The 17,259-nt window shown below is 39.3% G+C and overlaps 1 protein-coding gene across 1 annotated transcript in view; it reads right to left on the bottom strand.

Moving 5' to 3' along the window:
- angpt1 (angiopoietin 1) overlaps positions 1-17,259 on the bottom strand; it is a 56,644-nt gene that overhangs the window by 24,651 nt on the left and 14,734 nt on the right. Inside the window, exons 2-5 of the mRNA XM_086281414.1 lie at positions 10,267-10,422; positions 9,485-9,606; positions 8,033-8,265; positions 1,008-1,135 (exon numbers count right to left, since the gene is read on the bottom strand). Of these exons, the coding sequence (XP_086137540.1) occupies positions 1,008-1,135; positions 8,033-8,265; positions 9,485-9,606; positions 10,267-10,422 (639 nt within the window). The remainder of the gene's footprint in view (positions 1-1,007; positions 1,136-8,032; positions 8,266-9,484; positions 9,607-10,266; positions 10,423-17,259) is intronic.

Here is a 17,259-nt window from a genome sequence, read left to right as displayed (position 1 = left end):
CACAAAATAATTTTCAGTGCTGACATGAAGAACCCAGGCTAAAGACAGGTAGGCTAGCTATATTTCCTCAGCAGCTAGTTTTCCTATATAGCTCATTCTAAAAAGACAACTGTCTCGCCCTGTGGCAGCTGGGATAAGATCCAGCCCCGCTGCGACCCTGAACTGGATAAGCGGAAGGAAATGGATTGACAGATGTAAAAAAACAGACTTTTCAAACTTGGTTTGTTTGAACAAAATTAGCAGATCTCTCAGTAATATACCATGGAAGTCGACAGGACATCTTCCAGCCAAAAAGACGTCAGACGCTTCTATGGGAGCTATCCACCCAGAGGCTTGAAGCTTAGATAGCCTACTGTTTAACAAATATCCTCCATAGTTTCCTCATCTTTCGTGGAGACTGGAATAATAAACAACAGCTCAAGTAACATTATACATTAAAATGCTGTGTGAATTTAAATTTCAAAAGGAGATTAGCCAAACAGCTATGAACAGAAATTCGCACACAAACTCCCTAAGTCATGAAATCATCGCTCTCATCAATCAGAGAACGTAGCCAAGTTGGCCAAGGGCTCGCTCAAAGGGAAAAGCTGGGTTTCTCTCTTAGATTAGTTATATTTGGTGCCATAACAGATAAATACACTTCAGTTAAATTCAATAGCGTAGATGTGAAATACATACACACACATACCTTTTTCACCATGCTCAGCAGTGTGGTGTCCTGTTTCGCACCTAACCTCCCTAGTAAACTCCTGAACTCTCAGAGCTGCCAAATGTATTTTTAGCTTTCAATATTTCCGCAGCAGCTAGCACTCACCATTGACACTCATCATTGGCTAATATCCCACGGGTTGGTTTTAGCTCATGCAGAGAAAGCGGAGTCCAATATTTTTAAAAAACCAAGTCAAACCCTGTAAATTCACTATAAAAATGCTCCTCAGAGGTGACGAAAGCTGAGATATTTTCACATTACAGAGAAATGCTGGCTGCATGATATCACGGCTTCCCACCTTTTTGGTCTCCTGTGCATTAACGTGGATGGTGTAGACGCCATTCTTATGGAAACCAGCCTGGTACAGGTCGGCACAGTCCCGAAACCTCTTCTCTTCTTCCATGACCTTTGTACTGTTAGGAACAACTGCAGATACACAAGAAATTCGTCATGTTTTTGTCTGCATAACCTCAATGAGTGAAAATTCTCTGGAAAACACTAGGTTACGTCATATTTGACTGAAGTTTACAATTAAAGCCATTTGTTTAACATATGTGGTGTTCAAAAGTTGAAAAATAAAATCTCAAAACCTCCAAAACTCGACAATTCTCTTACTTGCTTAATGAGGAAAACAAAGAAATTTGGAAATGACAGGACTGCTGGATGTGAAAAATGAACGACTTCCTGCCTGGTTGTGTGACAGGTTAAGGAAGTCTTATATGAGCTGTGGAGTGAGCTTGGACAGTTGTTTCCACATGCTTCCCATTTTTACACTGAGCTCACTCCAGCTCCATAAAAATGCACAAACGTGAGTTTACTTATCTTCTAATCTCACTCCATGCAGTAAAAAAATATTAACTAATCCTTCTTGAAGTCTCAAACAATTAAAGCACATTTTTTTTATCACTTGAACGCCACAAAATGTGCAACCTCTTGTATCTTAAAAGTAGAGTTTAATAAGAATCACAAATTGGCACCAAACCCATAGCTGATACAATCTGCAATATTTCAGATCTACATATTTCACAGGGGGAAGAAAAAAGATAATAAAATTCTCACTGCGAGCGTAACCACCAGATCAACTTTTAGAGCAACCAATTCATTTGCAGCACAGAGGTGATCATTGCTGGATATTTTCACACTCTGAGAGAAGGCTTTAGACTGTGACAGACCAGCTGCATCCATTTCCATCTGCTGATAATTATGGCAGCGTTATTTTGAAACCAAGCAAGGGGGTAAGGACAAAATACTACAAGCTATAAATTTCAAGTTCCTGTTATAACAAGTGGTTTTTATTTACTTTCCAAGCCATACTATATTGGTGGAAATACCTTCCGATTCTCTCTCCTCGCTGTCCCTGCCTTTCGCCTCTCATAGAAGGGGGTTGGTCTCAGTTTTCACACCACTGTTTTTTATTGTTGAAACGGTTGAGTCAAAGAAAATGTCAGGCAAAAGTGAAATGTGTCAGTGATCCTTTGATCCGCCCCACCCCCTCTCCTGGATGCAGAACTTCTCAGCAGAAGCAGGCTGCTTAGTTGGGCGTAGTATTGGAACATTTTGACAAGGTATTGAGTGTCGGCAACAAGAATCCCCCGCTGTGACAGGTTGACGGAGTGGACCCTTGCTCTGCAGACTCTAATACAACAAAGAACGGCCCTGTCGGGTGGTAATTGACCCCAAGCTGGCAGACAGCGGGACACATTTTAGAGGCCTGAAAGATCACTGTCAGAGGGGAGCTTTCTGGTATTCAATCTGTAACAGCGTGGACAATTATTTCACAATTGCCTTTGACATCTACCCTGGTGGAAGAAGACTGTCTGCTGAGGGGACCGGACCCTCCAGCTTCATAGCGGCTCCCTTGAACAGCTTGCTGCCCAGCTTTACAAATATTATTTATGTCCCAATATTTATTTACCAAAAAATATTTTGTGGTTCAGCTGGGACTCGTATTCACCAGGGGGTTCATGTGAAAAGACCAGCAGGGCTTGGGTGTTTGCATAAATCAGGATCCTTGCCAAATGAGCCCAAATACTTGAACTAGGAAGGTTGAATAAAGGAGCTAAATGGACTACCACAGAAATCCCTGCTCCCATGCGACTATAATCAGTCCTCAGTGCCATTGAGAGTTAAAGTGATTGCAAGCAAATTTCTTTATTTTGCGTACTTGCAGATCAAGCATGAAACACACAAAAAACGATGCCAATTCCTTCCCACAACGCATTTACCGTAATGCAGTGATGATTAATAATTGCCCTTGTGATTTATTACAACATGATTTACTGTTGTCCTACTTTTGGATCTCAGAAATCGCATAGCAAAGTATTAAAATCCTATCCCTTCCCTTTGCCAGATACTTGTCAAGTTGATGAACACGATGCTATTTATATTCAAGGTCAACTAGACCCAAGCTGGGTCTCTAATGAACGAATGCAAGTAACAGAAATCTTAACAGACTTCAAAGAGAAATTGGAAGCAGGGTACTGTATAAAAATACTAGAGCATGTGTGCCCAGGACAGTGTAGAAAAATCATTTAAAATAAATCATTAAATATAAAAAAAAGAACTGACAATGTAACGGGGTAAAACGGTCTACAGAATGTCAAACAGGGAATTGAGGGTAATATATAAGGAGGGTCACTGGTATCGTGAAAATGTTTTGGGTTCTCTCACTTTTATATCAACTATATCTCTTGAAAAAGTACACATAACACGTACACGTGATTTGCTTTTGGATATTCCTTCCATAGAAGGTATACTACATGCAAACCATGTTTTAGCGATACTCAACTCTTTATACTCAACATTCCTATCAACATTTACATGATTTGCCAAATTTTCGCCACCAATAGCTAAATCATTCGTTTACTTTGATGTTTTTTATGTTTGGGCTTCAAACGCCATTTGGTTGATGCTTGTAAAAGGGTTAGAGGTTATTGTGTTCTAGTTAATGAGAGAAAAAAAGTCTGACTTCTAAACTAAAACCATTCTCCCTTCTCTAACCTGAACCAAGTGTTACCGCAACCTAAATCATTGGAGGAAAACGACACAAACCCAAGTCTCTGGTGCCAAACAAAGTTCATGGACTGGAAAGCGGCTTTGTTTTGAAATATTTACCGTGTACCAAATACTTTTCTTTTCGTGACACAATTCTTTATGCAAGGCCTCTAGTGGGGACATGTGCCGTCTATGTAATCTTTTTAGTTTTATTATGTAGAACAATTTAGAATGCTCGCTAATTGTAATTTGTAGCTTAAATGTATAAAATTGCAAACTTTAGCTTAATAAATATCAGAATAAAATATGCAGTTTTACCCTTATACGTACAACAACAGCGTGTTTGATCGCTACAAAGAAATTAAATATTTCGGTTGCACCCTTAGAAAATGCAGCAGAGTTATCCCTACTTTTGGATAGGTTATTCAGGTGGATGGAAATAACTGCACACACTTTACAACCAGCCAGTGAAGCATGAAAACAATCGCGTGCAGCAAATTTGGTCTGGAGCGTCTAACGAAGTGGTTTACCATGCTCTTTTTTTTAGGACATTACACAGAGAAAAGGCCATGTTTTTTAGGCATTGCATGGAACCTTAAAATAATTATATTCTGACTAAGCAGCTGTAAAAATGATGAATGTCATTCATTTAGTTGGATAATAGAACACTGTAAAACAAAATCACATTTAGCAGCCAGATTTTTTTTTTAGCACAGTGTTCCAAAGCTGAGGTCAGGTATTGTTCATAACAATGTGTGGCTCAGTGCTCTCTAATGAGGTTCGAGTAATGATTGCAACCTATATAAGAAATCCACTGCAGCATCTGGTCATTCTGAAAATATCTCCCTGGCCTCACTTTGCATAGCAACAGCTGAAACACACACTGGAAACTTCAATTTTAGGAAAAGCAAGCGATGGACAGCTGGTGGGAAAGAGTCTTTTTTTAAATTTAGGGCTTTTTGTAAGCATCTGTCAGTTTCCCCGCACTCAAAGATGATTTGAGGCCACGTTTTAAAGGAAGTGCTCAGGCTCCATTTCCAAACAAGAAGTTATTAACGCAAGCAGACGCCCCCCGATGGCATAAAATGCTAAATCTTCCCTCGAATGAAAACACTCATTTGTTTCTCAAACAAACTAAAGCCCCCCCCTGAACATAGAAAAACAAGCTCTGCTTCTTCTGTGCTTTAAATGCTGCTGAAAAGCAGGCGCGGTGCATCAGATGACCAGTGAGCTCTACCAACTCCTTCACCTTCTTCAGACAGGGCTTCCCCCAGGAGCTATTACAGTTTGACTTATCTGGGCTGGGGTGAGGAAAGGGCAGACCTCTGACCTGCATGCCCGCCCCAACCTTCAACACCCCCTTGGAAGAGGAAAGGACCAACCACAGAGCAGCAGTGGCCATGTTCCATTTCTATCCCCTCTTATTAGGGTAGCCACCAATCATGGGCTGGGGGATGGGCTGGGATACCCTGCTCACCTAACCAACTCTAAAAATGCCACACATGGCACTGAGTTATATGCTATAAAATAATGATTACCAGAGAATTTAATCAATGTTGTTAAATTACAACAACAACAGCAAAACAGAGATCTACAAGTCTCACATCAAGACACGCATCTTAATATAAGGAATGTGCAGATGATCCATATGGCCCAGGCAGCCCAAAAGGGTCCCAAAAGACCTCCGGTAATTAAATGTAATATATACAAATCCAGACTAAGCATAGAGGCAGTCCGTGACCTTTTTCTGCATGGAACATTAAAATGACAAAAGTCAGCAGCATGATAAATACAAAGCATGTGTTAATCATGTGCAGCAGCTATCCGCTCATGACTCCTTCATCCTTTCAAGCCCTTGTTGTTTCCTGTCTGATGGGAAACGTCGAGAAGCACTGTGGGGTCTCGAGGCGTCTCTGCAGGAAATCCACAAATGGAAATGAGGTTACAACCATCCCCCCTGACACGGACTTGCATGTCAAATCTCCTGTGACCAAAGGGATTTTGGGCAAATGTTAGGATCAAGTAGGTTTTAATGTTTAAATGCCTGAGAAGGGGGTAAATGAGTTCACTGCGTTTGACCGAACAAGAAAGGTTGCATTGCTGTCGGGTCAAACATTAGGCCAAAAGGGAAATCCCTAGTCTCGTATTAACAGTGAGGGACCCAGAGGAATGAAATAAGCCAATTACTTCATGGACAGAGTCGTGTCTAACATCTCGCTGAAGCCGTGTACACGGACTTTATAAAATTAAAGCGTGAAAAGCGATTGTTGTGAAAAGTGCACCACGCTGGTTTATGAGAGCCACTAAATTGCTCTAATGGGAGCACATCGGGTTACAATAAGAAGCATGTTTCTTTCTTCATGCTGCTTTCAATGGTGCTTGGCATTATAGCTAGTGCATCCCTGTGTTACTCTGCATGGGGTAAGGTTTGTAGAACTGGTTTCATCATAATATCGCATGGATTGTCAAATCAAAGCTATTGTAACAGAAAGATCTGACCAGAGGAACTAAGTAATCCAAAACAGCTTGCTGCCTCACGGGTCAAACTTAACATAGCCAATCCACAAACTTTGCTTTTCACATTGTGGTTTGGCAAAGGTCAGTAAGCATCTTCTTGCGTTGGGGTCATCGGTGATGGGGGTAGAAAACATTTAGAGCAGTGCATGTCCGACCAATGGATGATTGACAAGTCTTAAAGAAACATAAATATAAACTTTTCTTCCCCATTATAGTCCAAGCCGGTGAATTCTGGACAGTCTTGATTTTTGCTTTAGGGTGAAACAAGAGTAAGAATTTAAAGTTAAGCAAGTGTCTATTTGAGGCTGTATTTACACACAGCAGTGGGTTGCCAGTCACAGGATCTCCCTGTACAACTCCTCCATCCTAGTCACTGTACACAGTGCAATACTTACACCCTTTTGCACATTCTCTACTGTGAAAACAAATAACAAAGTTTACAGTTTAGGGTAAAATGTCAATCATATATATTTAATCTCTGTAATATTCTGCATATTTATAGTTGAGCTGTTTGTATATATGTTAGAGCTATTTCTTACATTTTGTAACTTTATAATATATTGTATTATTTGATTTAATTCAGTTTGTTACTGTCCTTATTGTCTTATAATAATAATAATAATAATAATAATAATAATAATACATTTTATTTATAGGCACCTTTAAGACCCTCAAGGTCACCTTACAATACCACAGAACAGAAGCAACAATAAAATATAATAAAACAAAGCAAAATAAAATTTAAACATAAGGTAAATAAAAAAAAACAAGCATGAAGATATAAAATCAAGTATAAAAGCGGAGCACTGTAAAAATGGACTAAGACAGATCAGGTGTATGCAATTCTGAATAGATGGGTTTTGAGATGTGATTTAAAAGTGGTGAGACTACTAAAGGCTCTGAGTGTCATGGTAGTCAGAGCTGAAGAAGAGCGAAGTGAGTATGTATGGAGAAGATCAGATGAATATGGAGGAGCGAGGTTATGAAGTGCTTTAAAAGTAAGAAGCAGGATCTTGAAATTGACATGGAGGTGAACTGGAAGCCAATGGAGCTGTTTAAGAACGTTATATGTTCAGTGGATCTAATTCTGGATACAATATGAGCAGCTGTACTTTGAACTAACTGCAATTTATGGAGAGATTTATGAGGTAGACCATAAAGAAGAGAATTACAGTAATCTAAACGAGATGTGACAACAGCATTGACAAGTATGGTAGTTCTGTTCGGAGTGAGTGAAGTCGAAGGCGGTTAATATTAAGGAGAATAGGAAGACCGAGTGATATTATTTATATGTGCTGTGAAGGAAAAAGTGCTATCGAGGATGACACCAAGACTCTTGACCTGAGGGGAGGGTGTGACAACAGAATTATCAATGGATAATGAAACACTTCTTGTTGGGACTTTAGTCAGTTTTGATTTGGTGCCTGTTAAAATGAATTCTGTTTTATTGCTATTAGGTTTAAGAAGTTGGAGCAACTGTAACCACATAATTTGCTTAGGGATGAATAAAAAGTATTTCTCAAAGGTTTTTGCTCTCAGAATTCTTGACTTGTCTTCATCTACTTCTTTGGCACCACAGACCTCTCCTGTGTTGTCTGTTGTATCTTATATATATAGCACCATGGTTATGGAGGAACGCTGTCTTGCTTCATTGTGTACGGTACCATTGCACATGCTTGAAATGACAATAAACCCGCTTGACTTCACTAGACATCAAAGGATATGCTTTTCCAAGATGGCTACAGTGTAAAACAATATTTATGCTTTGAAACATTCCAAACTTTTACACATTTATGACTCCAGTTTGCTTACCTCCATCTTTAGAGCAGAGGTTGAGCAGGTTGTGGACAGTGTCCATCATCTCCTGCTGCTGTCTCTGCAGTGCCGTGCTGTTTCCTGTGGTCCGGCTCAGCTGGGCTTCCAGCTCTCTGATAACGCCGCTCTGCCTTCCCACAAGGTTTTGGAGACTTCCCTTTTCCTGCTTCAGTGTCTCTAACTCCTCACGGTGTCTCATCTCCATCTCTAACATCTTCTCCTCTAGGAAGCTGAGGGGAAAAGCAAAACGAAAGAGTTTATTATGGAACATGGTGAAGTTGTTAATTATTATTTCCTTCCAGGTCATCCAACGTCTCTGGAATTGCATTTGTTTTCACAGGATTTAAACTGATCCACAGTTGTTTGGCAGTTTATGCTTTAATCCTGCCTCTGATTTACTAGTTATGCAATACATATCAGTTTCATTTATTTGCAATTATGAGCAGGGATCAGGTGATTAAAACATATTTATTTAAATTTCTTCATATTTGACTTTTGGTTCCCACTGCGCCGCCTATGACAGACACCCAAAGTAATTATAATCAACATGTGGCAATACTCCCCTCACTATCTCCCATGAGGTGATTAGAGAACTCCAATTCAGGAACTTTCCCTGACTAAAATACAAACAATGATGTCTGTAGGGTTAGTTGCCATGTTTTCCTCACACAGTATAAACATGTGCTTCATTGTTCACTTTGCAGGCCCATTTGAGGTAAGTGAATACGCTATTACGGAATCTGAGCTTTACAATCTAATACCTCAAAGATGATAGAAGTTGACATCAAATTCATAATCATATCCTCCCTGCAGTTATAAGATCGGTAAAGGAAATACATATGAGATTGAATAATGTCATAATTGCTTAAGCTTAGGAAAATTGCTCTCGGAAATCTATGTCCATAAGCTTCAAGCATAACTGAAGTCTGATTCACCAGAAACTATGCTTTCAAATGGCGATCTTTTTTTTTTTTTTAAGTGATTGTCTCAGTCTCTGCAGATATCGCAGTGAGACCTATGGACTGAAAAACTACATCATGTAACACAATCCCGCAGGACTAATCACTGTAAAGAACATGGTTTAGAGTTATGAAAACATATCCCACAGCAATATTTTAATTGCTTGATTTTGCAACAAATACAAAGTGGTCCAAAACGGAAAGCGAGGCTTCGTGGGGTTTAGTTGGATCTACTGAGCACGAAGAGAGTATGAGCTTCTTATCATTGCTGCTGTTTACATAACTAAATATTATTTTGGAAAATCTGCTAACAATGTCAGAGAGCGCTGGTAGTAAGCTTTTGATTTTGTTTATGCAATCATGCAGCAAACAGCAGCAGCGAGTGAAAAATGTTTAGTAAATTTGCTGGCCTTTCGCCCATCGATACATCATCTTTATTACCTCCGGTTTATCTTCGGTTGCCAGTCTGTATTGTGTATTGTGTGTTTACCTGTTCTTGTCATGCAGCTTGCTGATCTCATTGGTCTGGACCATTAATTGCTTCTCCAACTTGTTGGTTGAAAGAGAATTTTCCAGCAGCTGGATCTCAAGCCTTGATGTTTGATTCAGAACCTGCCACGGCAAAAAAATACGGAATACAAAAAATCAATATTATACTTTGTTAGTCCCAGTAATCATAAATCAGCAACAATGTAACAAAATGTAAGATAAACCAAAAGCACTTGAGAAAAAAAACAAAGCACTGTACATTCAAGCCACACATAAATCCCCAGCTTTGTTTTCATTTTGTCAAGCCTACACCTAGAACATGGGAATATGTAGAACATATTTATCTCTACTATGTTTATACTTAAAAAAAAATTGTGAGCAGTTATCGTTTTAGTGCTTTTGTAACCAATGACGTACACAATCTATTGCAATTTGCAGATTATTGCCCATAAAACAATAAAAATGAGCACAGCTTGGGTGAAAACCCATTAGGTGATTCAGTACGTTGAATAAATGAGCTAAAAATGACCTGTGCACTTACTTTTCATCACCTTTTACTCAAAGGTCAACTTTACTCAATTTTCAGTACCCAAAGTACTGAAAGTAATCGATAGGCATTCATACACCATCGTTATTGTCTTTGGCCAGTTTGCTTTTTCTTTTTAAGAAAAAATGTGTAAAATAGTTAGTGAAGCACAGGATATACCTACACAGTGTTATTATAACAATTCACTCAAATATGTAGGCATCTGAAAACATTCGAAAGCATTTTTTAAGCGTTACCTGAGTCTCAACATCAGTGAGTTTGCGTGTTTGTTCAGCAGTCTGAGAGAGGAGGTTGGTTCCCATTTCCAACATGGCTGCAGTGTGGTTGTGGACAGCACTCTGCTGCAGCTGAGCCATCTCTGTTTTCATACTCTCTTTGATGTAGTTCTCAATCTACAGAAAAAAAAACAAGGAGAAAGAAGCAACAGATTTACACCCAAAAAAGAAGACAGTGGCATACTGACACTGGTGATTACTGACGGACATCCAGAATATACCATCCACTGTGTATGTGAGGATACACTCATATAAATGAAAAAAAATCCCAACATCTTCACCATCCAGGTTTCTTAAGTTTATCTAGAAAAATACACACATACTTTTTATTTCATATTACTTGAAAGGAACTCGATTGAAGAATGACCTTAGTTCATACAGGTGCACAAACATGCTGGTGGTTAGCTGATGCCTGAACAGATGAATAGATATTAGCCGAAGCTTGTCTGGATAGAAGTTTTTCCTCCTTATCTCCAAACTAGTCTGTGCTCCATAGCCAAACAAATGACAATACGGCGGTAAAGGTTTAGGTTCTCCTATAGATTAATTACATAGATCACCTGGATTAAGAATAAACTCTGAATTCTGTTATAATTAGGAAATTTCATGTTTTTCTTTTGGTTTTTTAAACAGTGAAGAATATAAAGGTATGGATACAGGGTATAGGAATAATAGCAGGTAGCCAGAAATCCACCAAGAAACTTGTGTCCAACTGCGGCCACGCACAACTGGCTAAAATCTACGCACTTGGCTAAAAATCTGTCAGATACAAACAAGGAGAAATTATGCTACATGCTACAATGCATATACTTCACATACAGTTTATATTGGTGGGCATAACATTTTCAGAAGTGACAGAAATATCTTTTTTATCTGTTTGTATAATTCAATAGAAAACATTTATCCTGCAACTATTTCCAGTAAATGATTTGTATGCAGATAAAAAAAAAAAGACTTTTTTGCTTTCATAGCAAATAAATGAACTGCAATATTTTAATCAATCCAAGACTGATGGATAATAAAAGAGAACCGAGGCGGATCCCTGTTGCTCTTCAGCAGATATTGCCAGTTCTCAGCTATTGGTGTGGCTCTGCCAAGTTGAATTAAGCGTACAATGCAATATCCTCTGTTGGCGACAATATAGAAGTAAAATTAAACATTTTTGCAGGCTGGATTTCAGACATAATATGGCTTCATCTAGCTGTGAACTACACAAGACTGATATAAGTGTCACTTTTCATATAACCTCCAATGGTCTGGCGTCAAGACATAGAAAGAAAACAAGGAGTCTGGAATTTGCAAAGTTCTAATAATGATGGATTATTCTGGCTGATAATGAACCACAGACTATGACTGAGAAAAGGTGATCGGTAAATCTGGAACTCTATGGTTCGTGTGATGATTTCATACAATCATAGACCCCGAGTCTCAGGGCAGTGAGAGGTTTGGCACAGCTTAAGTCATCTCGGAAAAACAAAACGGTATTGAAGAGACAAATGACAGAAACCTAAGAACAGCTATCACTTCACGGTTTGTCTCAGTGTGGCTGAATCATGGCTGGACCTTGCGAGGGTCATAAGTGGAAAGTACCAAGGAGAAAAGAGATTATACAAACACGCCCATTCATGTAAAATCAGCACTTTGGAAGCTGTAAAGTAGGTCTATGTGGGTGTTGGGTTATTTAGATGGTTTCTAACCTCGACTCCAGTTAAATGCAGTGTTTTTTCTTTTACTGACTACCAGCAGAAACTATTGTCGGCAGTAAAAGCAAATAGTTCTTTCCACTGCCGAGCTGAATTTGTGTCACTCAGCAGCAAGATTGGGATAGTGAAAAATGGGTGTATAACGAAAATGCAAAGGTTTTATTCTGCTAAGATAGAAAAAAAACAGGGAATTAAAAAAAATGAATATTCAGCACAAATAATTTGGTTTAAGCCTTCACTCAGTGCTTATTGCTGTTTTAAATGTTCATTCAGTAGTAATGAGTAGTCACAGAGGCCTAGAAAGTGATTCCATGCAACTACCGTTTACTAGGGAAAAATATGTATTCCCTGATGAGTTGGTAAGTAGTTGCTCAAAGTTGCTGGCCTTCACTGGATGAAATCAATCACGAAGAAGGTGCTTAGCATTTACTCTCCAAATGACAGTGAAATTTGAAAAAGTGTAAGTAAAACTGGTGACCGTTTGCCTTCAAAGTCAAAGCTGTGCCTTACCACTGTAACCAACACATTCCAAAAGGTCCAACTTTTACTTTGAAGGTAACGGTCACTTTTTTCAGTTTGTTTGCACTTCTCTCACTACTGCTTGACGAGTACTTTGTGAGTATTTGCAGACAAGTTGGCGTCTTCCAAGCAAACTACTGGCGAACATGGAAACCAGCCAGCAACCCAGCAAGCCAGGACGTTTTTTTGGCGCAGCATCCTATACCTTTTTATCAACTTCCTCCATCAACCACTCAGCATCTTCCTGCACTTCTACCTAGTAGCTGGTGATTGGCAGAGGGGTCACTGATTGGTCTCTCAGCCTGTGTGAATGAGGCTTAGCAACTGGTTTCAAAGGAACTGCCACCAACCATTTAGCTGATACTCATTTTACCCTCACAACCAGTGGTTGCAAGATGGTCATCAACTGGTCTCTGTGCCTTTATGAGTGGGGCCTAAGATCTGATATACAGAGCGATCTAAAGAAACCATATTAACATTAAAGTGATTATATTAGCAGGGGCTTTTAAAGTTTTATATACTTTCAAGTGAAAAATATTACTTAGAGCTATGTACCCCTTATAACAGTAACATAGGCAGACTATAGACAAACTTGTTAGCCACATTAAGGTACAGGTCATCTCAGGTCAAAAAGGTTAGTAGAACATATTTGTCTCTCACCAAAACTAATTAGTCCACTTTCATAACTATGACCTTAAGTAACTTCTAATTTCTAATAGTTTAATACTATTAGAGCCTTCTTAATTTCTTCTAGAAATGGCTAAATCTATCATCTCTTTTCAGATAATCATTGTTTGCTAAGTGAGAGTCTCATAAACACAAGTTTATGTTTCCCTAAGTGCTACTTTACAGAAGTATTAAGGTTTTATGGTGGTGTGTTTGGCACAAGCTGACTTCATGTGGCCTGCCTGTGACTTTACTAATTATGCTCCGCTCCATGACATTCATCCTTCAGTGCCTTAAGTGCACTCTGTACCCTTTGCATGCACAGACTGGTCAGAGTAAACAGTTTATGAGGCACGACTGGATGTTAATCACCAAACAGGCTGTTTTGAGCCCTTTAGAATGTAAATGACAGGATAGAGACTTTAAAAGCAACTGTTGCTGATAGAAACGTTCTGAGCAAGCACATTTTCATACCAAGCATAACACGCAAAAAGGTTGGAATGGCATCATGTCAGACATCCAACATACGGATCCTGCAAATAATTATGGCAGATCTACTGAAATACCAATGCTTGAGAGCCAGGCACAGGATAATCCCTTTAAATGATACTCTCTGTTATGATTACTATTTAAAATAACTTCTGATCTTCTTCTAAACAATTGCAGTAGCAGTGCAAAGAGACACTGTGAAAGTAAGAAACTGCAGGCCTGGACTTTTTAAAATACTTTCCAGTGGAGCTTTGTCACATCTCTACTTATCTCCAGCTCTTTGTGCATGCAGGGAGGTGATGGTAATGGTGTTACTGGGGCAGCCTGGCTTCTGGGATACATCCCTTTCACTCATGCCTGGATGCATTGCAGGCCACTTTAACAGAGAGGATGGGAGTTATTACTTACCATGATCTACCCCCCGCATCAGCCCTTCCCAATGTATCACAGGCCTATTTGCTGGCTTAGACCCAAAGCCAGCAAATAGGCTCCACTTATGCATTCTTATCGTTCACTGACAGCGGAAGGTGAATTTGACACCACTCTTTAAAATCCGGGTCTATAATTCACTCTAGTAGGGCTTTAGAAGGTGCTACCCTGACTTACTGCAGGCCACTTTCTGCAGCTGTATAAAATAGGAGAAACTTCTGCCGTATCTTAAAAACTGTCTAACTCGGTCACTCGATTGTTTGTTTTAAAAGCCACCTTTAAATGGTTTTAGGACCGCTGTCTTAAAGTCTGTCAAGATTAGATGAGTAACAACTCAGACTGAACTCGTAGCAGATCTCTGTGACCTTTGCTCCAGTGGCCAGCATCCAGAGATTTACTCAATTGCTGCCACATTTTTTGTCCTCTAACAGGATGTCATGTGAGAAAGACTGACATAAAATAAATAAGAAACAAACATAGGCCCGGCATGTCAAAGTAGACAGTTTCATCAGGCAGTTTTAAAAGAGCTGTTTGCTACACCACACCTGTAAATTACTGAATAATATCCAGGCTTATATGCAGTGTTCTGTGACATAATTTTCTGCTGCAGCAAACTTTATTTTAACAAAGTTATCGTTTCCGTGGACTGTTGTAAACTTGCATGAAGAATCTACAACTACAACAAAAAACTACAACTGGAAACTCAACAACACTGTAGTTTGATCCTATTTAGTTCACCTTGTAGATAAGCGCTCTAACAATATAATGAAAGTTAACAACTTCCAGAGTGCTCACTCATCTACTTCCTGACAGACATATCAGCTAGCTGCAACCACACAAACCCATCCATTGCATAAGATGAGTTGTCATGTTTACTGAACAAATGCTTGGGGTATATGGTAAATCTTATTAACTTTTTGAATCAAAGTTTTTTGCTTGCAGAGAGCTGGAAGTTTCTACGTGTTTCTTGTGTGGTTCGTACTTGCGTTGGTGAAGCGAGTCACTAACTGAGTCATTAACTGTGTCACTCCCTCCGCTCTGGCTCACACAGACTATTTAGGTCTTGCAGTCACGTACCCGCTAACTATGTGATGTCAACTTGTCTGCCATTTTGAACGTGTTGCAACATTGGATCAAGTGAATAAGGCTTCAGTCAGACAGGATGAGAGAACGGCCCAATATCATATTGCAGCAACCAGTCAAGTCAATGGGTATTCTGACCAGTTGGTGATTGCTGGAGGTTGATGCAGTCATTCTGATATTCATTCCAGAAGCAACAGTCACACAGCCCTATAGATTGGTCAGTGACCCCTGTAGGAATTTTGGGTCTTGAGAGAAAATACTTCCCGTTAATATCCCAATGAAACCTCCTTGATATAGTCACTAGCAGGTTGCTACAGACACCGGTATTTCAAACTAAATATGCTGACTTTTCTACGAATACTTGCTGACCACTAGTTGAACATTTGTGAAACTGTGCAAGAAATGGAGACCATTTGCCTTGAAAGTAAACACCGCGTCAGTTGAATCATGCAAATTGCAGTGCTAACGCACAACTTTCACTTTACAGGCAAGCATTCACTACTTCGGGTTTGTGTTGCAATTTTTCATGTTTCACTTTTTCTCAGTGTACCGTTAGTTAGCACAGTTAGAGTGTTTGCAGACAAGGTATCATCTTACATGCAAACTACTGGCAACTAAGCAATCTGTTAACAATCTGTTAACAACCAAAATAACCAAAAGGAGATTTTTTTGCACCACATCCTCTTTGTGACTGATTTCGCTCAATGACAGCCAGCAACCACCAGAAACCTCTCGATAATCCATCTGGGAATATGCATTTTTCCTTCAAGACTGGTGATTCTATCATGTTCAATATGGTAGACAGCTCTTGAGCACTGTGTGTGAACCTCTATAGTTGATGAATAAAGCACCTTTCAAGGCATATGTCTTACACAAAAAGCAGAAGACTGAGAACATTGATATTAACAGCAGAACCTCTAGAGGATTGCTGCATTGGTTGGCACCTTGAGTGCATTCACTCAAGTACCTAAACGAAGCACAAGTAAGGCTGGGGAAACTTGCATTGAGTCGAGACTGAAGAAATCACTTGGATTAGGGATGAAATGCTTCTTCGACTGAAAATGCTCCATCCAGACTACAGAATCAACTTTCTGGAATTCCCTCACCTGAAATATTGAGCATCAATCAAGGCATTATATTTTCTACTCCACAGAGTATAAAGTAGAAAGCTTAAAAAGAGAGGCAGGGGGACTTCCCATTTCAAAAACTGTGGAAGTGCCCTTGGTGCAGAAGGATTTTATAGGTCAGTATAGACTTCCTGCAAGGAGGTAGTTCCCACAGAATGTATTATTTGTGAAAGTCATGCCACTACATTGGAGAAGGTCTGTAAGCAATACAAGAAAGCAAGTAAACATGCTGATGGTGGATAATTTAGAATAGGAATAGGAGTGCGCAATGAATTGGGTTGTCCAAACCCTCTCTCAGCTCTCTTGATCTGTGTGAATTTGGCCATCTGAAAAACAACCAAGTGCCTGCCAGCACCTGCTTGATCCAACACTGCCTTTTCTTCCCCCTTTATATCTTTCTTGCTTGTTTTCTTCCCGTTTGTCAACCTGTCAAGACAGTATTGATGCTAATCTTGTTGTGGTTTTGTATTTCCAAGGACATAATGAAACATGTGTACACAACTTTAAGTAAACCAAGCTCTTTATAAATGATTAGGTCAATTATAGTGCGTAGTTTGAAGTACCCAAAATTGCTTGGCAGGTTCAGACGCACACCATTTTTCAACCTTCAAAGGTTTACTGTCATGATGGTTTGTCAACAGGGCAGCCAATAAAAGAAAGTGAGATTTTCTGGCTGGTATATTCAAGGCTGGGTGATATTTCTTAGGAAAAACAAATCAGAACTTCTAACCAGAGTGCAAAAGTTTTAAGCCAAATTGAAGTTCATATTTTCCACATTTTGTCAGATATTCTTAAACTATACGACTTTGCATATCATTACTCAGTGTTAACCATTCAAATAAATCACAAACACAGAAGGGGGAATATACATAATACCTTTTGATGTGGGGATTTTTTTTCCCAAACAACTGATGAGATCTCTGTGTAGATAATTTAAA

This window comes from Aulonocara sp. 'chitande type north' Nkhata Bay, linkage group LG22, assembly GCF_057382095.1.
Source record: "Aulonocara sp. 'chitande type north' Nkhata Bay isolate Kocher_YH1m ecotype deep benthic linkage group LG22, A_spYH_male_GT1.1, whole genome shotgun sequence".
In the NCBI taxonomy this organism is placed as follows: Eukaryota; Metazoa; Chordata; class Actinopteri; order Cichliformes; family Cichlidae; genus Aulonocara; species Aulonocara sp. 'chitande type north' Nkhata Bay.
The sequence above is the reverse complement of the archived record's forward strand: the minus strand, read 5'-3'. Positions and strand labels throughout refer to the sequence as shown.